At 42.0% G+C, this 24,340-nt stretch overlaps 1 protein-coding gene across 4 annotated transcripts in view; it reads right to left on the bottom strand.

Annotated features, from left to right (window-relative positions):
* PRKAG2 (protein kinase AMP-activated non-catalytic subunit gamma 2) overlaps nucleotides 1-24,340 on the bottom strand; it is a 231,489-nt gene that overhangs the window by 148,530 nt on the left and 58,619 nt on the right. For 2 of the 4 annotated variants that reach the window (XM_064445079.1, XM_064445080.1), the window contains exons 2-3: nucleotides 11,816-11,887; nucleotides 299-578 (exon numbers count right to left, since the gene is read on the bottom strand). In XM_064445079.1, the coding sequence (XP_064301149.1) occupies nucleotides 299-578; nucleotides 11,816-11,887 (352 nt within the window). The other 2 variants (XM_064445081.1, XM_064445083.1) reach the window with 2 other exon arrangements.

Here is a 24,340-nt window from a genome sequence, read left to right as displayed (position 1 = left end):
GTCTCAGTGAAACCACTCAGGAAATCCCCAGCAGACCCCCACTAATGTGGATGCAGGATTGCTAAGCAAAGCTTTGAAGCGTGATTTCCCTCCTCAGCCCAGCGTGGGTATCTGTGGCTCTGCAGAGGTCACACCCTAATGGCCAGCATGTCAGAAACCCAAAACACATGGTCAGTGAAAGTGATAACGAACAATTAGCACATGCCTCATCTGCACTTACTTCACTACCGCAGGTAAAGAATGGGCCAAGCCCAGAGGTACCGTGTATCTTCCTGAAATAACATGAGCAATTTCTTACTTTTTCTTGATCTGGAGAAAAACTTGATGCCCCCAGGAGAGGTAGACGGGTTAGAATTGGGGGAAGACTCTTTGGAGGAGGACCTGAAGATCCCACTGAAGCTCATTCGGCGTGGGGAGCGTGGGGGAGACTCCTGGTAGGGGAAGGGGAACACTGTTTTGGGTGAGCCGGGGCTATGTTTGGATCTCACAGGGGCAGAAACTGGGCTGGAAGGTCGGTTCTGGAGCCCTTTTGAGAAAAAGCCTTTTGAAGGACTGCCGGCAGAGTAGCTTTCTTCCACCTAAGGAGGAGAGAAAAAGGAAGAAAAAAGAAAAATCAACATTCATTCCATTCAGCTCAGGTCATCAGGATCTCTGAACTTGTCTCAACACGGTCAACTCCTGTTTATTTGGGTGGTGGATTAGCCAGACCTCACCTTCCCCAGCGCCTGCCTGCACTGACATGCAGATGTGTGGGTGCCACCTCTCTGGACTCCGTGCTGCCCCTTGCTCTTAAAGACGTCCTGAATTTCACAAAAAATTTCAACACGTGTGCATACGTACATTTTATTATCACACATATAATGCAGGATTTTCTTTACTGCTTTTATTTCCGCACATCCCTCTTCCTTCCCTGGACAACTGAAAGATGACTGGCAATGAATTTATTTAAGGCAATGAATGATTGCCGTTCAGGAAACACAGTGCCCCAAAGTCTTCCTCCTGAATTTAAGCACCCATCTACAGTACGTGAATCTCCATCACATGATGCAACAAGCACCTGGCAGGTCTCTATAGCGCCGGCCACAGCCACAACTGTGGGATTGCAACTTCAGTCCCAAAAAGACAGGAACCATTTTAGAGTGATGATGTTCCTCCTAATTACCCTGTTCCTGAGCTTGGGTATGAACTTTCTAACAGCTGTATCTCTTCTGGGACCTATGCTGGCTTTCCAGCTAGCATGAATGTCTGTGCACAACATAGTGCTGCACTGTGTGGGCTCAGGGGACAAAAATGCAGAAAAACCAAAGAAACAAAAGGAGCAAAGTTGAAATTCTCCCCACATACAATTAACAGAAGCTGACCCAAAACCTCTGTGGGATTTACCTGTGCCTGGGCTATATGTAGACTTTATTTCCTTCTGGATGCACAAAGTACTTCTGTGAGTACGACGCTGCTTTTATAGCTGGGGGCATTTCTCACGAATGAAGGGCTCTGTTCCTGGCAAAAGGCAGCAGTGGGTTTCAGTTGTCCAGGGAATGTGAAAGCAAAGGCCACGGTGTATGTGCCCATGGGCACGGTGTGCTGCTGGGTTTCAAGCCCTTTCCACACCTGCTCCTCTCTTCCCAGTTATGCAACACGAACGAGGAGGTATGAGCACACGGCAACCTCTACCTGAGAAGATGCTACCCAATGCGTGTCAGTCTAGTTAGGTATGGGCGCTGTTGCCATGAGACTTACGGTAGGGAAAAAAAAAGCATCTTTTATTAGGATGACTTAGATGAAAGAAGAGATGAATGAAAGCCTCAGGTACATATGGCCTCCTTTGGGTCAGTGAAAGGCTTGTGTATATGAATCCAGCTAAAAATGGTCAGCTGAGTTTAAAGCACATATGCAATTAACTCCCTTTTCGAAGCAATGTTTAGCCACAATTCCAAAACACTTGTAGAAATATGTTCAAGCAGCACGATGGCCAAACAGCTGTTCCCTCCAAAACACAGGGTCCCACTTCTCGTAATCCTTTCTGCCTCCTGCTTATGCACTTTGCTCCAGCTCCTCTTTCTACTTGGAATGGGGCGGAGCTGGAATGGGTCCTGCTCCATGGGAACTGCAGACGGACCTGTAGAGGGTGCGGACTCCCATTTGGAAAGGTTTCTAACCTAAAAGGCAAGTGGCCTTTGGTCTGGGAGATGGACACAAATAGCGTGGGCCACTAGGAGGGGCACAGAGATGTGCTGGCACAGCACAGCCGTGGACGCCCGATGAATTCTGCTCTGTGCTCCTCTGCACAGCACAGGGATGTCTGGCAGGACGCACAACCGCTTTTTGTACCTGCACGCTTATTTTGACAGCATGGACAAAAATACCTCAAAAATATACTTGTCCTTTTGCAGAAGAATTAGAGGAGCAGTTGTCCTCAAGGGGAAATTTTTGGAAAGGATAAATGAATTCTAACTGAAGCACTGGGTACCAAACACTCTGACAGTATCAATCAGAGAAGAAAAACAATAGTGTTTCAAGATTAGTGCAGCGGGCTGAGCCTCACGTTTGCCTCCCAGCTCTGCCACAGATCCTGTGTTCAATCTTGAAAACTCATTTCGTATTACACATCTATTTGCCATGAGGACTGTATCTCTTTTATTCCCACTCTAAGTCCTCTGGCACACAGACCATCTCCTGGTGAGTATTTATCAAGAATAATAGGGCATAATCCCTTGACTGAGACCTGGAATAATAACCACACTATAAGTAAATTAATAAACAAATAGCACTTTTGTCATGGGTAAATAGTCCCAGAGCGGTAGCTTTTTCATAAAAGCTCATTAACTTTACTAAAATATCATCTGTAAATCATCTGAGACTACTTATCTGTTGTTCTCTTCACAACTACATAGTCCAGGAAACAACCAAGTAGTGCAACGGCACCTCCTTTTGCATAGTAATTTAAAGAGGTCTGTTGCCAAATCTACTGCCCACAAGTGGGAAGTAAGAATATTTCCAAGTTCATTTTAATGATAATACAAATCTGCCACTACTACTGGATGGTAATTTCATTATAATTTTTCCTAAAGTGACGAGCCATGACTTTTGTAAAGCTAGGAGAAGGATATCATTCCGGTCCCACCCTTAATATTTCACATTATCTTTTTTGCACGGTTGGTTATAATGACACACTGATAGGAGACGCTTTAAAAGACTATGATATCCTCATGAGCTACAGCAATTCTAGAAATGTAAAATGTCAAGCCACAACTTGTCAAATAGTATCAGTATTCCCTTGTACACACAAGTCAGACACGAAAGCAAATGGTTCTCAAATTCTGAGCAGAAGCAGCAGGATATTTTTATTTATTGCAATCACAACCAGTTGCTTTCTCTCCATTGTGCCAGACAGATGAATTAGTTAATTGTCGGAGCACCAGGGGCACTCTGCTAAATACACATGTGCATGCCACTAAATTAAAGGAAATTACTACATCGAATCCTTCCCCAGCAGCTCCACGCGTTAATTATACGCAGGTTACACCCACCATCGAAGCAGATAAAAACCTGTGATTTTGCTTTGGAATCAGAACAGGATTGTTTTCTTAGAATATTATTTGGGGCTAATGGATTGCAAGTTTTAAAAGATGATTAGGCGCTTCTATGAGTAAAATCAGCAGCAACAACAGTTATCACAGTGTATATAAAAGTCACAAGGCAATGTTAATTTTTATGCTTCAGCTGGGAATGCAGAATGTGGAATAAACCCCACCATCCTATGCAGATTTGGTGAGACAACTCCAGCAGTGGTGCTGGAGGCAGGCTACGCAGCTAGATGGATCACCAGCCTGCTCTTCATGCTTTTTGGACTCATTTCCTGGAGCTATGACAGGCAGGTGGGCACAAAACTCCCACATGTGCTTTGGAAAGATAACTATTCCCCCAGCTGAGCTGTAGCAGTAAAAAAAAACGATCGCATCCTGGTTTCTCACATTAATAACCCTTGTACATCAGTTTGTGTTAGTCCAGGAAAAGCAGTAAAGTGAGAATGGGCAGAAATATGAAACACACCTAATAAATGTATGTAGCGATATGGATCATTTAATCCTGACTGAATAATTGGCTTTTTGGAGATAAGGAATCTAAACCCACGATGCAAGTACCATACAAACGAATGCACAAATAAGGTCTAATCAAACAAATTGAAAATTTCCTTTAAGTATGAAGACTATTCACCTAATTAAAAAAACAACAACCAAAACCAAAACAAAACAAAAAAACCCCAAACCAACCAACCAACAACAAAACATTCCCTGTGTTGGCTTTGTGCAGAGCATGTTTGGGATATCTGAGCTCTATGCCTAACCTTGGACTCCTTAAACCTTAAAACTGGTTATGTTGGAGAGAAAGGCCAGCTCCTGACTGTATGTCTGCAGAGAACAGTGCAGCGGGAATAGGGCTAAATTAACAGCTCAGTAATAGTGCCAGTGCAACCCTACCCTCAGCCTACAGCAATGTGCTCCCTGTGAGGTTAAGCAACCAAGCAGAGCCCCGTGCTACAGCAGATGTGCTCTTTATAGTGACTGACTCCGCTTGTTCAAGGCTAAACCAGTTACCTTGCATCATAGTAAGTAAATATATCCTAAAATGCTGTAAGACGCTATCAGTTTCCATGCTTCAGATCACAAAAGGATCCTCAGCTGGGGACCAGGGTGAGACTTTGCTCTGTTGTATATACCAAATAATCTCAGGCAGGCTCCTAAATACATCCAGAACTGGCCGCTGTTGAAAATAAAGCAACAAAACGAGACATGTCTCACAGTGCTTGGCATCAAGCAGATTTACTTTCAACTTTTTGAATGAAACATAAAGTGATAGCTCAGAACTTGCCGTGAGGTGGGCAGCTGTGGAAGGTTTCAACACAAGAAATAGCACCCTGAAGGCCGCCCCTGTCATTTTACCTGGATGAGGGAATCTTTCTCTCTTCTCATCTCTTCTTCCTTTCCCTTAGCTATGCACATTAATGGCTTAGAGCCATTCTGTGATGGGCCAGCAGATGCCCACATCTTCATTTTCAACAGGCAAATTCCTACATGACAAATTCCCAACATAAACCACTACTATTCCCAGACTACCCCATACCACTGAATGAAACAGCTGGACACAGGCTCAAACCGTTGAGCAGTTGTCCTTATGGCGTCCTTGCTCACTCACCATCTGATGGGGATCTAGTCCATGCCATAAGCACTCCCCAGGTGCTGCCTGGGCTTGGGGAGAGCACAAGCCAGGGACAGTCCCAGGTTGCACATGGCCACCCTGCTCTAGTAGGTGCAAGGGTCTGGCTCTGCAACAGGACTGTGGCCAAGCCCTTCATCTCTGGGCCAGAGAACAGTCCTTGACCTCTTTTATTTACTGATATGGTTGACACATCCCAAGTGAACAACTTTGCATCTTGTGCTGTTAAGAAGGTCAACCAGATCTTCTTGAATAAGATCTTTTCCTATGACAAAAAAGCCCCAACCTCTCTTTCATCATCATCAAATTGGGTTAGTATGCTTCTATTTTTCACCTCAGCCTTACTGGCGTAGATCAGTCCAAGGACTGAGCTTGGGGAAACCCCACCAGTTCTGTCCCTCCACCCAACAGACATCCTTTCAATACCACCCTGCCATCTTTCCCTTCAAATGTTTTCTTACCTGACTTTCAATTCTTGATCTTATTTTACAAGAAGATTAAAGTGCACTATATTTAAGCACTACCGTATGATAATCGCCAACGCAATGCACTAAGAGACCAAACTATTCACACTTCATCACAAACTAGTGTCTTGCCGTCCACAGACTATCCATCTCAGTTCTACCTCTTCTCATTCACAGGCAGAAATTTTCCCAACATTGTCATTTTTTCCCCCATGCTTTGTATCAAAAAGCTGATCCCTCCGTTTTACCAAATAAGGTCCTCTCTAAGAAGCCATTTCTGCTCCCAACCTAGAATTTAAGGACCACGTAACTGCAGGGAAGAGAAGCGTCCTGCCAAAGCAACATGGCCAGAAAAATGAACAAGCTGTGATGAGATGACCCTGACCAGGAGCAGGCAGAGGCTGTGTTGGAGCCGGGGAAACCCAGGCACAGCCTGTGTCCCTGTCACAGCACCTCTTTGAAGCCATCTCCCCTGCTCCCCTGCCAGGGTGCTCTAGCAAGAGGTCCCCTCTTGGGCACACAGCATTCCCCAGAGGTTGCCCTCCCTGAACAACCTCTGGCTCTAGTTCAGTTTATGGTGAATTTAGATTAATTTTTCAGAACAGTCTGAAAAAATAACGTCTGGAATACGAATAGGCTCAAGCTAAATAGCCTTTCAAATGCTTCTGGATTTAAGTTATTAGATGCTCCTGAGCTCTGTTCCTTTTTTCTCCAACTCTGAACAGTTAGGACATTTACGGAGCTTTTGAGTTCTGTTTGCTTTTACAATGATGAGTTATTTGACCTTTATTTTGCCTCTACACTTAAAAAAATTTTTGAAAGGCAAGTAACAGAAAAGGAATCGCCTCCCACCATCCTTGACAGGGACAGTAAACACAATTAGAGACGATACACCAGATAGACAACTGCACTTGTTTCCTGCCCTTGCACTGAATCCCAATAAAAAAAAGCCCTTTGATAAAGTTAATTGGATGATTCTTTCATTCTGCTGGAATAAAAGAGCTCACAGAAACACAAGAGCTGACTTCATTAGACTGAAAGGTAATGAAGGACTTACTCTTTCAGGCACCATGTGGTCATATTCACCACCATTAGTTCCCTTGGTTCTGCATGAGCGCTAATGATTGAGATGTCAACATATTTTACAGGATCAGAGATGTCACTTCCCAAAACTAAAGTACAATGACACTTCCCCAAATTAAAATACAATGGGATGTGGCTGGCTGCTCTGGCAGGCTCTGAGAGCCCTGCATTGCTGTACAGATGGTTGGGGTTATGTTTCCAGCAGCAAACAGGGCTGCTCAAAGGCAGAAGCAGGCTTGAGGAAAGGTGAAAGCAGGGTTGGCTCCTGGTCCACTTTCCAACCCTTAACTACAATTATTTTAAAGCAGCGGATGGGAAGGAGCCATGCATCGGCAGTGCAGCAGTTGGCACTTGTGTCCTTACCCTGAGGCTTGCTGCATCCACTGCAGGTGCCCTAGGCCCAGGCACATCCAGGACATGCTCCCCATCCTCACTGCTCATAAAGAAATGGACAATTAAAAGACTGGGGGAAAAATCAGTCAAAACGATATTTATTATCCAGTGAAGGTGGGGCCAAAAATGGCATATATTTTGCTTCTCCTCCATGTTCCAGGGGTTGCTCATACAGTTCCCATCAGTGACTGCACAAAACAAAAACAATACTGGGACCAGAAGCAGGACAAAGCAATCCTCAAAGTCCTTTAGTATTGGAGTCACTCATCAGAGGTTTTCTGATCCTAGTTCATCAACGGTCTCCTGCATTACTGGTAGCAGAACTGTGAGTCAGGGCCAAATGCAGTCATAACAAAACTTCTACTTTTCACCATATTCCTTTGTTTGTACATCCCAAAACCAAACTAATCCATTAATCACCGTGTCACATCCAGAAGCCATGTACAGCTGATTACCTACAGTTATTCTGAAAAATCTAATCAAAGCTTTGTGAAGGGCTTCCCAAAAATAAAGTCTGCATTATTTGCTCCTAGGTGTATCTGATCACAACTGAAATGGGCTGTCTGTTCACAAAATATGTTTTAGGTGATTCAGGTCATTCTGCACTGGAGACTTTCCTGCTCAGAATTTATCACTCTATTCCCCAACTTTTGTATGCATTACAAATTGTATCAGTAATGACTCTGAATTTCCTTCAAGTCACTGATAAAGTATGATATAGTATAGCAACAGAATGTTTTGTCTGCCTAGAAACAAAATTTTCCACTAATGAGCCTCAATTTATTTTATCAGCCAGGTTTTTATTCATTTACAGGCTCCATGTTTATTCAGTATCATTCCAGTTTCTTAAATCAAAATACCTTATGCTATTTTTTTATATACATGACACCGACGCTATGACATTTTTCAATCAAATTTGTAATTAATTTACACCCCCACATTTGATCAATAAGAACGCTTTGCCATTATTTCCAATCCAAATGAGTCTATTATAATAGCATCATTAATTACCCAACATTAGATAGTTCCTTGTTTTGCCCAGGACTAATGTTAGACTGACAAACCTGTAAATTATCCTAATTGCAAACGTTGTAAATATTAACACAGTAATTCCTTTTTATTTGCAGTCTTTTGGAGCTGCATCTCTGCTCTAAGATTTATTCAAAATCAGCACTATTCAGAGAAAGCTGTGCCAATTCATTCAAGGGTGTTTTATCAGAGTTGTTTGGATTTAACTTTAAAATGTCTAGCTTTGGCATCTTCTGCTTTAAATACACTTCAGTCATTAATACGAGTCGCCATCATCATCTAAGATAAATATCTCACCAGCTTTTTCCCCTTGTAAAGAACTTTTAATGCACACTTCTTTTCCAAGGTTTCCTCTATATTTTTATTATAATTCTATTATTTCCATAAAGGAATGGATCAGTATTATTCTTCAAACTTCTCTTCTTCCTCCTCTTCCCTCCTCCATCTATAACTTGCTTGCTGCCTCCCCATGGACAATCCTCTTCTTGCGTCATTTTCATCTCCCTAATCATTAACAATCCTGGGCTTTCAGCTGAAAGCAATGGCTATTGGTTTCCTATAATTTCCACACCTTATTCATTAACCTACATTTTAGATGAAGGATCTGTAAGCATTCAAGGTGCTAAGATCTCTAAAACTGATAGAGCCGGAATTATTTTCCGGATGATGCTCCACATCATTCATGATTTTCCAGGCCTCTAAAGTGCCCCTCTTCCACTGTCTTTTCCCAGCCCGAAGAAATCCAGTAAATCTAATTCCTCCAGGTAATCCTTCTCTATACTGCTGTATTTAATGATCCTCTAAGGTGAATCTGCAAGATGGATTCAAGCCGTTTCTGGGGAGTCCTAGCTTTGAGCATGGGGCAAACAGCAATGTCAGTTGTTTTAGACAAAGCTACCAGCACGAGTATTAAGGCACTTTGTCAGGTAATAAGAATGGCCAGAATACCTGCCACAGGCACAAGAGCTACCTTTCTCCATCACATCACACCAGAAAATTCTACGCAAGGCTTCAGAATATTATGTTCTCCATCTTCAGCAGAGGAAGGTGAAAACTATCCCTAACCCCTTTCTGCCATCAGTTATAAAGGACAGAAGAATACACCATTTATAGTAGTGGCCATGTTAATGAGAAGTGACTAAGGCTAAACTTCAGAAAATGTGTGTCACATTCCCACTGCTGTCAGAAAATTCCTATGTGAACCTTAAAAAATAATTCTGCATTTGAGTTTCCTTGCTGTGTAATGAGGATTCTTGAGAATGAGAGATACTTGCATGGCAAAGTGCAGAGAATCTGTGTGAAAAAAATGTTAATTCAGTTTCCAAAAGCCTTTCACAAAGAACAGGAGAATTAAATTAATGGGACGTTGGAAAGACAGGTTGTGAACCTTCTCCACCTTGATCTATAGCCCAGGTGACAGAAGAGTTAAGTGTCGGAAGAGAGACATCCCTGATGAATTACCCGTCTCCAACACGACTGGTGAATCAAAAAGCCATGCTACTGATGAAATACTGACTTTTAATATACAAAAGTTACATATCACACTGTGATTTCTAACTTGAACAAAGGAAAAAGATCTCACTTGAAAGTGAACAGCAACTTGGGAACTTCTTTATGTAGGACCAGCAGTGACTGGCGAACATTTAGTTAGAATTAAATACTGCAGTCTGATGCTAGCCATCATGCACTAGCAGCGAAGATTCCACCCTTCACATTGAGGAAAACGATAATTAGGATGAGATGTGTGGCAATAGATTTTGCTAGTTGATTTCTTTCTTATCAGGAGTTGGGGACTGCCAGTGTTTTTTTACCACTTTGTTGCATGTGTTGAACGGAGCTCCAAGTACGATGTTAGAAAAAAATCTGGGTGTTATACACTTGATCAAAAAGGCCAATTAAAAAAGCAATTTCAGATGTTAAGCTCCAGTTGCACAGTTATTCCAAAGTTAATTGCACCTCCATAAGCAGAACTTGACCCAAGCCTGGGGAAAAAGACCACCATTCACTGAAGCTGCAAAAAGGGGCAACTACTGAAATGTTCTTCCAGTCGTCCCTAAGACAAGCACTCATCGAAAGAAAGTCCCAAGACCAGTAAGAGGAAAAACACGGGCCTCATAAATGGTAAAGTGGGAATCATTGAATTATATCATACCACACATGAGCAAGATTAGCTTTTTTCCTTGTATTTTTTTTTATTCAGGACTGAGATTCATGCAGCTTTCTCACCTTTCTTTGGGAAAAGGAGGTGATAAATTGAAAAATCAAGTTTTGGCTAGAAACATCTGCCTTCTTCCAGCATGACCATCCTTTCCAAATACATCACATTGTTCACTTTATTCAAACCCACTAAACAAGCACTGTTTGGTAACACTGTATGTTTTAGCTTCCCTGGCATCTAGAAGAGTTCCTCCGCGTCAGTAACTCCTATGTCAGTCTTAAAAGGTCCAATGCAGAAAAGAACAAGGCCAATGTTATAAACATACCAGTCACTGATGGATTGCAGATTTTTTTTAAACAACTGTCCTTCCCTGCGAGGTGCAAAGGAGTAGAAATTTGTGCTGTCAACAGAGCTAAGTTATTATTGTTCTAGATGCAGATTAGCTTCACTAAGGAGATATTTATTGCTTCACCTGCCTTGAACTATAACTGCAGACTCTTTGAAAAATGGCTTGTAGCAGGTTTAATCTTCACAGAGGTCCATAGCCTTGTAAATATTGCCACAAGTCAAGTTGGTCTGCTGTGTACCTATAGGTCAGATTTTGGGGTTATCTACAGTTTGGAGGAGAATCTCTCTCTTTCGCCAAGCCCATAACTTGGCTGGTAGGATGCCTATGTTTAGCAGACCAGCTTGTACTTCAACACTTTGTGAAAATGACGAGGCCAGGACCTGAAGATGACAGATCCCACCCACAATTTTTATTGCTTTGAAGTTTGTGTAGGCTCTGTATAACCGTCCCTAACGTCATCCATTGAATATGCACGCCTGACCATTTTAAAGCAAGCAAACTCTGTGAATGTATTAGTTTAATTTAATAGCAGACCATCAGAAAAACAAATCATAACAATGCGTCCAGGATTACCTTGAGTTCATCCCACATCGAGCAGGAACCCTTCCACCTTTTTTATAGGAAGACTCTACTGCTGTGGCTTCAGCAAATGAAGGCAGATAATTTTGCCAGTGCCAAGGACAGACAGATCAAAGACATTGAACAGTTAAAACCTCTGTAGCCAGAGAGCAACCATCAGGAGGCAATTCCAGGAAGACATACCGACAGCCACAGACACCTCTGCATTTCTGGAGCAAGACCACAAATTTTCTTAGCTAACTATAATCCTGAGAACGCAGTTATGCAATTTTCACTTCATTGAATTACTACAATGTTATACACAGCATCTGCAGTATTTAAAGCAATACCACCAGAGGTTAGCATCGTTTACAGGTTATACTGCGTAAGCACCTTCATGGTAAGGTCTGCAAAAGTCACCGTATTTGCTTTAGTGCATCGCTCTCAACAGGTTAATGGTATGGTAGGAAAGATTAAAATCCCAGGCTATTCAAAGCCTAATAAATCATGTTTACCACCAAGGGACTCAACCACTACAGAGAAAGTGAAGCATTGGAAATATCCTACCTTGCGAGAAGCATTTTTGTCTGTGCTCTCCACATCACCGTCCAAGAAAGGCATGGCAAATGAGCTGAGATCCTGCCAGGACAGAGAAAAAAAATTTAAGTCCTATATTAATGTCTTCTTGCTTCCATCAGAGCATCCCATGATTGTAGTCTCTGGTGTTATTTTGAAGTGCCCACTGCTTTACCCATAGTGATTGCTGGTAAGCGATAGCACGGGCTCTGGTCATTCTCTTTGGCTGCAAACTCAATGGCAGAGGTAAGTAACAAGGAGTAAATATGGAGCAGTGCTTGCGCTACATCACCATGAAAGAGCACCTTCACAGTCAAAGCCTAAAGTCCTGAGCTAAAACTTTCAAGGGAAGGTGCTCAAAATCCACAGAAAGTTCCACAGGAAATTATGGTTTAAATATAGCCACTTGCACAGCAAATGGCCTGTCTTGCCTTTAGTGGGGTGTATAATCTTAGTTTAAAGAGTATTTATGGCAATAAACAAAACCTGAATGAGATTATATCGATGTTTTGAAAAATGTGTAACATATATAACAAAGGGGGAGAAAACCATCACACAGTGCTTGGGGAGGAAATAACCAATTCACTTGCACAGATTGGAGAGGAGCACCCAATTCTGCATGACTAAAGACAATAAAGCCATAAGAAAAGCACACATGCTCATCTTTAACTAACAAAAACAAACTGCAATTATATTCTACCTCCTGCCGTCTGTTCTGTTTATGCTACTTCATGTTCCAGCCACGGGGTTTTTAGAGCTCCTTTCTACATGCATAAGGAAATTATGTTAGTGTCAAGTTTAGCATCTGTTTCATCAGAAAAGTAGATAATGAGTAATTCTGTGACCAAAAGCATGGGGTTGCCTAATGCTGTGTGCTGAAGAGCTGAGTTTTGGATCCCAAATCTTGATCTAAATGTCAGGAATATCTCCCCAGCGCAGAACCACCCAGATGCAAGGCATCACCCTTTCCATGTAATGATTCAGTGCTTCTCTACCACCACATCTGCATCCCATTTAAAATAGTTCAAAACATAAATGAATGTTTCACATAAACCTAATTTGAGATTAAATAGAGCTTAATTAAAAATTATCACCGTCCGGGAAGTCTGCAAGGCTTTCTTGCCTTCAGAATTCAGAGCAGCCACAGGTCTAATCACATCACATTGTGTGATCATGCTAAATCCAAAATATGCTCAAAAATGTGTATAGCTCAGGCAAAGTCCTTACAAGTCTTTGAAAATATTCTGGTTACATAATGAACAACAAAAATAAGGAACAAAATATTGAATTACTGGAACTGAAGCACATGGGAGTAATTCATGCCAAGTTGGAAAGAAAAAAAAAAAAAAAGAAGCAGCAGCCAGGCTTGGCCAAGCTGGCCCCAAACCATTAGGCCCCAAACCAAAGGATTCATGACAAATTAGTATGCTCCTGGCTTTATCTATGCAAATTCAATGGGAACTATCTACAAAGGCCCAACTACAAAGCACCAACCCAGCTATATAATGTCACCCTCATTGCCACACTTTGACCTCTGTGTTTTACATCACCTTCATTTGCAAATAAAAACATAAGGAAACGTCTCAAAAACAAAAGAATAGGTGAATTTGTTTGGGATAGATTTTTGCTGTTATAAAGATCTGACAGAAGTTGAACTAGACACCGCAGGACCTTAGAGAAAAGCCTCTGTATTAATTTGCTTATTCTTACAATTAGTAAGACCAAAATGACTTAATGTACTCCATATAAAAGTTATTCAGCCATAAATGGCATTTATAAACATTGCCAATAAATGGATGACGATGATGATTATTATTATTACAACTACTTCATACGTTACTGCAAAACTTAAGCGATGAATCTCCTTGAGGAAGTTTAAGAGCCTAATGGAAAGTTACACAAAAACGTACCCCCTCATGTTTACTTTAATTTAGCCAAAGGATTTACCAATATTTTCCTCCACCCATCTTCAGTAGTGAAGAAGCTGGAATCTGATGTGTGCTAAGTCATTTTCCATGGAATAAATCAAGGAAAAAAACCCTTTTGAGCTCCACATATTAGCATCCCTATATTGCTACTTATTGTAATACACAGGGAGAAAGCCTGCTGTTCAGGAAGGCTGGAGACTGGATGGAAGAAATTGGGTTTAAGGGGACACACTTCTAGTAATCGGGGTTGAAAAAGCTGTTCAGAAAGTCTAGAGCAGCTAGGAATGAAACCATAACTTACTTTTTTGAACAGAAACCTTCAAAAACAGGAGGGGGTATGTAGGTGAAACTATTTTTCTAGGAGCTAAATTTCAGTTCCCAGTTACAATTCCAAGGTTAGAAACATGTATATATCAAATTCTAATGCCTAGAAGTATCCTGAAACCCAGCTAATTACTATATTCTAATTTGTAACTCTCAGCTATCATGGAGGTATGCCAACTTCATCTGTCTTCACATGCAGAACAGGAGACCTCTACTTTTAAGCAAAAATAACTGGAACTATATCTCTCTGGACAGCATGAGACCCTTCTTTGTTAATAAAGTGCTAGAGAACATTTCTAACAGGATAATAATTGTACTTTTAGTCCTGTGATAAAGTCTGTAATTGTAGCTGCTACCTAACAATTTTTTCATCTTTCACTTCTTCCTGGGATTCTACATGCAAAGACATCCATTTACAGAAAGAAGAAATACATATATCAAACATCAGGCTGCAAATACTGCTCTCTCAATTCCAACCTGTTGCTTAAGCAAGGAAATATTAGATGCATGTATCTCTGCAGAATACAGAGTAGATATCTTTCTTGTGTTCCTCTTCATCCAGAAGCACATGTGATGATGCAGTTGATGATACAGTAACTGTTTAAAAAAATAAAAAATTCCCTACTCCAATAGTGTTGCAAAACACCACAGTACTCTTGACAGGCCCGTGGTGCAGCCCCAGCTCTTACCACATATTTCACTGCTTTGATCTTATGCCAACTGATACGCACTGAAGGCTCGCTCTGCCTTTAACCTGGGGTTGAAGCCATTCTTAGACAGCTTTCTTGCTCTCCAGCTCCGCTTTACGGTGCTTGGAATAAGCGCACTGGAAAATCACGTGGTTCTGGAGAGACATTTAAAAAACTCCCGCCAAAGGCGTACAGTGACGTGTTGGGACGAGGAAGTCTTTCTCATTTGAGACTGCAGAGCTTTGGCTGAAGAACGAACGGCATCACTCCCTGTGTCCATCACTCCTGTATTATGTCATTGGATGGAGAACTTCTGTAGAGACCACAGTCTGTGATCATCCCTGTAAGGAGCAAAGGCCACCAGAGACTGCAGCTCCTGGTGCCGCTAACCTGGAATTAAGAGTATGCAAAGTCTGTTTGCAAACTTTCGTTAGCTTCCCTGCCATGCTCCCATTCCTTAGTCAGTCCTTCATATCGTTCAGTGCCGTCTGACAGCCAGACATCACTTCTGCCATGCCCAATTAGAAAACATGACCTCTTGAGCAGTTTAGATTTTCTTTACAGCCACAAAGCCGCTTCAGATTTATTTTGTTTTCAATCCACTTTTATTTACAAGAGGTTGTCATGGCAGCTTCTCTGATATTTGCTGAAGAATACTGCCCCAGGGATATCAAAGCTTTTTCTGGAGGACAGCAGAGCTGTGACACAGCAGAACCATGGCTTGGTGCCCTGCCACCAGCCAGGCTCCCTCCTGGGGAGGGCAATCTCCCACAACACCTACTCCACAGGTGATTTTCCAGGACGATTTTTTATTGATCACACAGGAGGGTAACGCATCTAAAAAAGCAACTAAATTGCCTTTATAATTTTTAACAGGCTTGTCTGCTGCTTTAGTTTTTGCAGAGTATAAGTCACAATAATTCTGTCTGCATGTGCACTTACCTTCTCTACCACTTCTTTCCCTATTTCCTCTGGGGGGAAACCAGATACCTGCAAGGTTACAGATTCTTCACACTAATTTCTCCTCCAAAGGTGAGACTAGCTCTAAGGTGATTCTTGTCTGGGTAACCCCTACATCTAGAGGGTGATCCTTCCTAATTCCAGCTCTTTTTCCTTTGACAACCTTTACATCAGAATACTTGGGATTATGTGAAAAGAAGGAATAATAAAATTTTTGTTCTTTGGTATCCTGGGAAAGCAAAGAATCTTTTCTCAGAACTGTTTTGGAGAATAGGAAGGAAAACCACATTTTAGGATACAGAAAGCAAATATACTGGCTGGCAAAGCATAGCCAAATAGCAACAGGAGCAAGATCTGGTTAGCCAAGCCATTTTTCACCTTTTCCAGCCAGGTTCACTGTTCCTTTCCTTACTGGGGAGGATTCCTGCCAAAAAGGCTTGCCCAGACATGCTGGTCTGGACACTGCTGCCTTGGAGACCTTGGTGTCAGAAGAGGGCTTCCAGCAATTCTGTTGTGGAGGCTGCAAGCTTAAATAACAGACCACTAAAGCCTTGAATCCAGTAAATGACACAGAATAAACAGGATTCTTTTTTTATTATTGTTTTGCTTCAAGGCTGCTTTGGCAGCCAGGCTGATAAAGCTTCTCTGCAACGGCTGAAGCCAAGGAGCCAGCAAGGCACTCTGGGGCATCCTGTGATTGACAGGTCAGAGACCAATGTCCAAGGTATTTTGGGTGCAAGTAAGACCTTTTTATGGCCCTATTGAGCAGTGGTCCAAAATTTCAGGGCTAGGTATCAAAAGAATATTTCACAAACAGCTCCCTGCTGCCATGCTTTGCAACTGTCCCTTCAAATGCAAGACAGGGCCATGAACAACATGGTCGGGTGAAGACCTGTACCCATGGTGATGGGTCCATGACCCATGAATGGGGTAAACTCTTTGGCAATGTTTCAGAGGTGACTCAGGTCAGAATGGCTTCACGGCAGCACCATGGCCCATCTCTGCTGAAAGGCTGGGGTCCTCAGCTCTAAGCAACTTCAGAGTCCTAGCGTAGGACTCCGCAGTCCTGAATACTGATGGTGTCACCTGCGAGACATTTTTCTGCTTCACTAGGTTCTATATATGTGCTAGGATTGCACCAAATTTAAGGATGTGAAATGCCTGCCAGACATGACAGTCTCTTTTTACAACATAACTCAAGCAGGAGGTGACACTTTAGTAAGACAGCTTTTCAATATGGGGAGACAGCTCCTTTAATAAAATAAACAAAGAAAACAAGATACAGAGAAATTAAGTTGAGTGCTGACAAGAGCCCTGATCTCACAAAAAATTGACAAAAGCTGCACTCCTCAGCATCACACCTAAACAGGGCGCTTGGGGTCTCCTCCTCTGCTAATGTTACTGAGCTATGAGCACTTCAACTATCCTACCAAGGACAAAGAAAGTCGGGACTTCTATTAACATTAGCTGTGAATGTCTTCTTGCAGCTCAGTTGCACAGCAGCAGATTTTTTTCTAGATCAACCTTGGATTTGTACCTATTACAAGCCTACGTAAAGCTCTGAATAGCAAATACGCTACATATGCTAATACCCTGTGAATGGAATCCAAAGTTTGAACTCTGTGGAATAGAGGGCATAGCTTGGTAGCTCTGACTGAATAGAAAATTTTCTTTTTTTGAGAACAATCCTATCTGGAAGCCTTTGGCAACTTACATCAAATAACTCAATTATTGCACAGGAAAGATTCAAAACTGACTTACACACGAATTTCTGTCCTTTTGGTTTTGTTGTTCTGATATACTAGTCATAGTATAGTATAATAAGACTTGCTACATATCTTTATTCCTCTAGGAGTCGGTTGCTCATTGCTTTGCTTTTCTCCCTCCCCCATGCCATCCAGACTGCAGCATGTGTTTTGGAGACAGATATATAAGTCGTACTGTGAGACTGAGGATGCTGGTGACTAAGTCTCCGTATGACTCAATGGGAGTGGGCAGTAACAGATGTACAAAGCTAGTTAGATTTGTGCAAGCCAGCATCGTACTTTACAAGGCTATTCCAATTTATTTGTTTGCTATTACTTTTAAGGCTATTCATATTTAAAAAGAACAATTGAGTGCATCTGAAGAGTCTGACATGGTAGAAATGTGATACAGAGGCTTGATTTTGTCCATGGCATGAAGACACCAGAGGCAGCATAGTCCAGGAGTCACCCGGGTGAGTGTGCAGGACCAGCTGTGCTCACTTCGATGTCAAGGTGGATACAGCATCAGATTTGAAATAACAGAGGGCAAATCACCCTAAATGACATGGGAAATATTCAGTCCCAAAAAGGCAAAATCTAAAAAGTTAGGGAGTAACGGCTGGCTGAAATCTAACCTAGATCTCAGTATGAGAAAATCCCGATCCATTTGGTGATTATTCAATGTCCTATATCAACAAACTTGCAGATGAAAACTTTGCATAAGAAAACCAGCCTACATGTAATTTAAAGGCATTTCTCTCAGCTGCAACTAGAAACAAGCAGAGCTGCTGAAGTCACTTCTCCCCTGTTCTTACCCACGGGCCACCCAGCTTGGAATGCCACCACTTGGTCAGAAATTGCTGCTAAAACTAAGAATTTCAAGGGGAAGGGGATGAAGAGAGCCAGGAAATTAATAAGTCCTTGATATTTCCCTGAAAACAGCTGTCTTCCAAGCCGTTCCTCCTGAGTTCCCCTGATCACGGGATACTGTTGGCCTCCAGCACATCCTTCTTCATTTCTAAACCTCTTGATTGATCCTGACAGGCATTAATCTCCAGCAGTCTACTGCAAATACACCTTTTTTTCTTCTAAGGCTGTAGACAAGGTTCATCAACAAAAACTGCCAAGAGACTGAGAGTTGTTTTTCGTTTTATTCTCAGTCTCAGACTTAAATCACTAGAACACATTCCTACACTGTTCATGGAAAAAACCAAATTTTCTTTCAAGCTTTGTGCTCTCCTGCCAGGAGGCACCACCATATCTTCTTGGTGATTCAGCCTTTGCAGATGAGCTGGGCACAGACAGCCAGGGGTGGGATGCAATCAGTTCTGCCTGGAGCCCTATCATGTTTACAGTGTCTGGAAAGCTCAGGGCTATATAGAAATGCTATGATGGAGGGTACTACTCTCCACCTCACCAGTAAATCCCAGACAATCATTAGGGGCTCTCTGACAAAGCCTGAATACGATCCCCAGGCACACGGCAGCCTGGTTTGTCAGCGCCCCATGAACCACACAGTGCGGTGACTGGCAGCATGTTTATTACAATGGCAGATGGACAACTTTTAGCAAACGTGTAAATAACAAAATGTCATTTAAAGAAAAAAAGAGAGAGAGAGAAAGTGAGAGAAGAGCAGAGAAAGCAAGTCAGGGAGGAAAACAAAATTTCTCAGTATTCCCTGTGACACCACGATCCATACACAAACTCGTTATTAAGTGCTATTCCTGGGTGCTCAGCCAAAGACAACTGTTCTCTGGTGAGACATTTCCTCCAAGAAGCGCCCAAAGTTGAGAGGCAGAAGGTGAAAGCAGAAGATAACATACCTCAGACCTGGAAAATGTGGTCAGATGAGTGATGAGGGAATTAAGAAACAACAGAGACAAGGCTACAGGAAAGGACTGCAGGAGACTGGAAATGTTACCCTTCAGATGGCACATACTCAGTGCTAACAGAATTGCTTTCCAATACTTATACGGTTGTCTTACGTAAACAAGACACAGGATCCCAATATATTTGCAGAGAAAAGCACGCATTTGCTATAAAACTTAACTTCAGCCACAGTGAAACAGCAAAACCACAGGAAACAAAAGATGATTTTGCCATAATGTAATGAAAACACTTGAGACGCTGCAGCATGGGGGCAATCTGAAGGGGATGCAAGGCAAGTATCATCATGAGGCTTTCTAAATCATCTCTACACTTCAGCTACTTTACAAGTCACTGTGTTTCGCATTTTTATGTTTTTCCCCACTCCCTATAGGCCAATCTCTTCGAAAACCATTTCCTCAAGGAAGAGTAAAACAAAACAAAATCAGAACTGAAAACCTCCAGCTGATGGCCTTATCTGAGAAGGACTTGCAGGGTTCTCTCTTGCATATATATGACTAAAAAAGGGGATGTTCACACTAGGCAGAAAATCTCTGCCATAAATACTTGGACGGCAACTGTTTTTTCCAGTTCACTGCATTTAGGAAGACAGCTGCCTGTTGCCTTCTCTTTATATTCTTTTTGGTTAATAACTGTGAATAATCTTAACAATTAGAAGAAAGCTTATAGCTGGGAAGCCAGGCAAACAAGGGACCTGATCAAGTAGTCCCTCAACTAAAAAAGAAAGGAAAAAATGCAGAAGCAAGGCGAAAATTAGGCAAGGCAAGGAAAGGAAGAACAGGATGGCTCTGTGCTTGGTGTGCTGAAGATCTGAATGGGAGATTAAAGGGTACAACACATAGAGCCCACGATGAGGGCAGACTCCCTCTCGATGCTTTCCTGCCACATTTTCCTACATCACTCTGCAGCTGCAGAGAACAATTCCATGTCTACAAAGTTTACAGGCACTTTGCTACAGTTTTTCTTACAGTTTTAGCACAATATGTAAAAAGAGAATAATATATACACTATGCTTTACTTCATAGGCTAAACTATTATTTTTCTTTTCTGAAAAGAACAGATGCCTTCATTCTTCATGCTCTGAACTCCTTATTTAAAGGTGCATTTTGCTGAAGCTGGCAACATAAGAAGCCCTCAAGGATAGAAGAAAGCTCAAATTCTCAGAGATAATCTAGAAAACGTTATCACATTCATAGTACAGTACTCTGCATTAATCCAGCTTCTAAATCCATCGGGTCCCACCCTTGGCTTTCAGCTGAGAGATGCTGAGATTTGGTACCATTATTATTTTCTCCAGTTAGCGGTGCCATGCAATACTAATAAATTGCATTACATCTTTCATCCTGTGGGAATCCAAACTGCATGTCCAGTCCAGAATAGCTTCATAAGTGATGAGACTTCCATTGCCTGCTCTGGCTTTCTGGTTTACATCTGGGAAGGCATCAAGATTGGGATATCTGTCACCTAACTTCAGCCACCCAAAACACTAGTCATCTACCCCACAATTTTTGTCCAGCCTAGAGAGCAGGGACAAGCCAGCATCTCCAATGGACAATGTGCTCCCATTCCCCTGGTACACGAGAGGCTAGACGACTTGCTTAAACTTTGCATGATCCAACATAGGATAAATGAACCCTGCCTCTTACCTCTCCCTCTTTACTGCCTATAAAGTGGGAATAAAATAACTAATTTTCCTTTTTTTTCCTCCCCTCTTTTAGAAAACAAGCTGTCCAGACAAGGAATTGTACCTTACTACAGGCATGTCTACACGGCAATCACAAGCGTGGTTTACACCAGGTCGCCTTCACCCAGCTCCACACAGCACCGATAAAAGTGTAGCCATGACAACACACGGGTTAGCGTAGGCTGCAAAATCCCTGCGGGAGGCTAAGTAAATACTCCAGCAATTTAGCTCACTTCGAGCTCCTCGCTCCCACCGTTGTACAGCTGTCAGGACTCAGCCGGGCTAATTTAAGCCCAGCTTCAATCACGTCTTTGCTTGCAGTCTAGACACACTATAAGCATCCATACAATGGGTAGCACAATGAGGTCCTAAGCTCTGTTGGCATTTCTAAGTATTACTAAAATGTACATTTTCTTTACACAGCTTTGGCTGCTGTGGAGAAAACAGGGTTAACTCTTTGACAGGGGTAAGTGCCTGCTGGAGTGAAAAAGAAGGAGCCGCTGTGTCCAACTGAAAGAATTAGAATTTAAATTTTAAGAAAACAGGCCAGCTGTAGGACCTCTGAGAAAAACATGTTTGTTGAGAGAATTGGCATGATCTAAAGGAAAAGTCCAAGGGATAGTATCTCTCGCGCTTCCAGGCCTCCGCACACCAAGCCCTGGCCACTTGTTAAGACCCTCTCAAGGGATATGCTTCAAAAAGCATCACAGCTCTGCTCAGAAAAAGGTGTTGGAAGACACCATCGACCATCTCTGGAAGAAAGATGGATAAAATGTTTACCCATCTGGAAAATCTTGTGAACAATGAGACAAATGGAAAAACACAACAAAGGGATTACTCACTCTCACTTGAAAGAACCATCACTGAAAATAATTTTTCACAGTGGGTCCAGTTTGGAAATAATCCTCATATGGAAAGGGAAGGACAGAACTAACATGCACTGAGTTTTTTTCTAATTACTGTACATGCAACACAAAAATTTTAAGGCAGATATTTCCCCAAATAAGCTGCAGGCTTCTTTCAAGGGCGATGGCTTTCATGTGTGTCTACTATTTTTTTCCATGAATTGTTCCTAGTGTAGATATAATGCAGGAAAAAAAAAATGTTACTGATGAGCCATATTCAATTCTGGCTCCTTTAGTAAGAGTCTTCTGATTTTAACCATCTTATTCTTCATGTGCCCATTTAAGCATCACAGTTACAATGAATCTTTCTGAATATGCTGTGGAGAAAAGACAAGCAAACACACGTTCAGGTAAATCCAATTGAAAACTTAAGCTCAATATCTACATACACACATTGCCAAAAGTAATTTCTGCCCTCTGCAATGGTTTTGAAACCCAGCAGACATTGGTGAGCAGGCAAATCTGCATTTGATTTGGCTGGCAGTTTGTGCATCAAAATGTGTCAAGAAGCTTTTGATCCTGCTCAGAGACTGTGGGAAATGTTTCCAAGTTAGCAGGATACCCTGGACACGGTGACAGATGGGCAGAGTACGAGCCCAGCGCGGGAGAGGCCATTTTATAACTGGCTGTTGCTCCAAGCCATGTGGCAGACAGTCCAAACCTATTCGTCACAAAAAAATAAAGCTCACACTGGAATTACCAAACCAAGGCACGGGGAGACCCTCTGCCCGCGGTTCAGCCCAGTACGGACACCTGCCCTGCCAAGGAGCGTCACCAAAAACCTCCCACAAAAGAAACAGGCACCCAAGCAGGAAACAAAACTTAGCAAAAGACAATGAAGCCAATTTTTTTTTTTTTCTCAAGGTGAAATTAAATCAACAAGCAGGAAAATTTAATTCACAATAACATTTTTTAATTCTTGTTTTGCTTTTTATTTTTATAGAAAAATACTTTTTTTTCCTCACTACCAAAATGAAGTTCATGCAAGTAATACGACCCTAAACTATATTTATTATTTCTATTTCATCAAGAATGTTAATTTCACCTATATTTATTAAATAGCTGTACAACTATTAGTATGCATTTAAATCCAAGTTTTATTCACATTTATTCTGAGCAATATTAGGAATGGAACTTGGACTTAGAACCCAAATCAGGCATTAAAAGTTGTTAAATACCCATTAGAAAAGTGTCTTCTACCTCAGAGGACGATAAGTTTATCAAAATATGTATCAGTTCTAAAGGCAAAAGCATTAGCACCTACAGTGAGAAACAGAAACAGTGTCACTGGTGACTAAGTCCTCCCAGATGCAGATGTGCTACAGCTCATCTCACAGGGCATAATTTTCTTTACACACATAGAAAACATGCCCTCATAAAGAAGAATATATATGCTAAGTGTATATAATCATATACTGTGTGTATACAGACAAGATAACAAGCTCTCACAGTTTTTAAATTCCCATTTCTTTTAAATTTAAGATGATTAAATATTCCTTGGCTACAAATCAGCTCATCACTGGACCTGCTTGGGTGGCCAAACATGATGAAATGACACAGGGATTTTCTCTTCTTGATGGAAAAACCAGTGGCTGTTCGCAGCCTGAAGCAAACTCTGGCTACAAGTGATTTGCACCTGCTCTGTGGTTTGCCTTTAAAGGGTTGCAAGAATATTGCTTTTAATTCTCCTAATTTCTTTTTGATGAGTGTCAGACATCCTAGTACAGATTGATGGGGTGGGTTTTGGGGGGGTGGGTTTTTGTGTTTATTTCAAACTGTAGCATTTTTCAAAATAAATATCCCACTCCCAGTACCAAAAGTGGACCAAACTGAAGTGCAACACTCCTCTTTTGCTGGGTTTCCCACTGCCTCCCTTTGGATCCATGGTTGGCCTCATGTCAGCAGGATCCGTTTCGTCCTTCTGCCCGTTGTTCCCTCTTCCGACAGATGCTCCTGCCCCCCAGACTCCCAAATTCAGCAACTTCAGGTTTCTCTCACCTCCCAGGGCTGCTCGAAGTCACTGCAGCCTCTGCTTTCCAGCCTCTCCCAGACTCACGACTCTTCAGCCCATACGGGGGATAGAGCTGAGGGTGAAATCTCTTGCCCAAAGGCAGATACGCTAATCTCTCCTGTGGCCTTTAACAGCAGCTAAAACACAGTGACCAACAAGCAAAACACACAAGATGCTGGCAAAATACCCTGCATCTTGTACTAGAATAAATTTCAGTTGCTATTCACCAAACCCCTCCCATCACCCCACTAACGGAGCACCTTTAAACCCTTCAGGCTCCGGGTCTGATCCCAGGAAAGAGCCAGCCTCTTCGTTATTGGACATTCATTATCTCACAGGTCTATTAATTGCAGCGCAAATTGCAAATGCTCAGCATTAAGTCT

Source organism: Phalacrocorax carbo, chromosome 2 (genome assembly GCF_963921805.1).
Source record: "Phalacrocorax carbo chromosome 2, bPhaCar2.1, whole genome shotgun sequence".
In the NCBI taxonomy this organism is placed as follows: Eukaryota; Metazoa; Chordata; class Aves; order Suliformes; family Phalacrocoracidae; genus Phalacrocorax; species Phalacrocorax carbo.
Note: the sequence above shows the minus strand (reverse complement) of the source record. Positions and strands in the feature narration are given on the sequence as shown.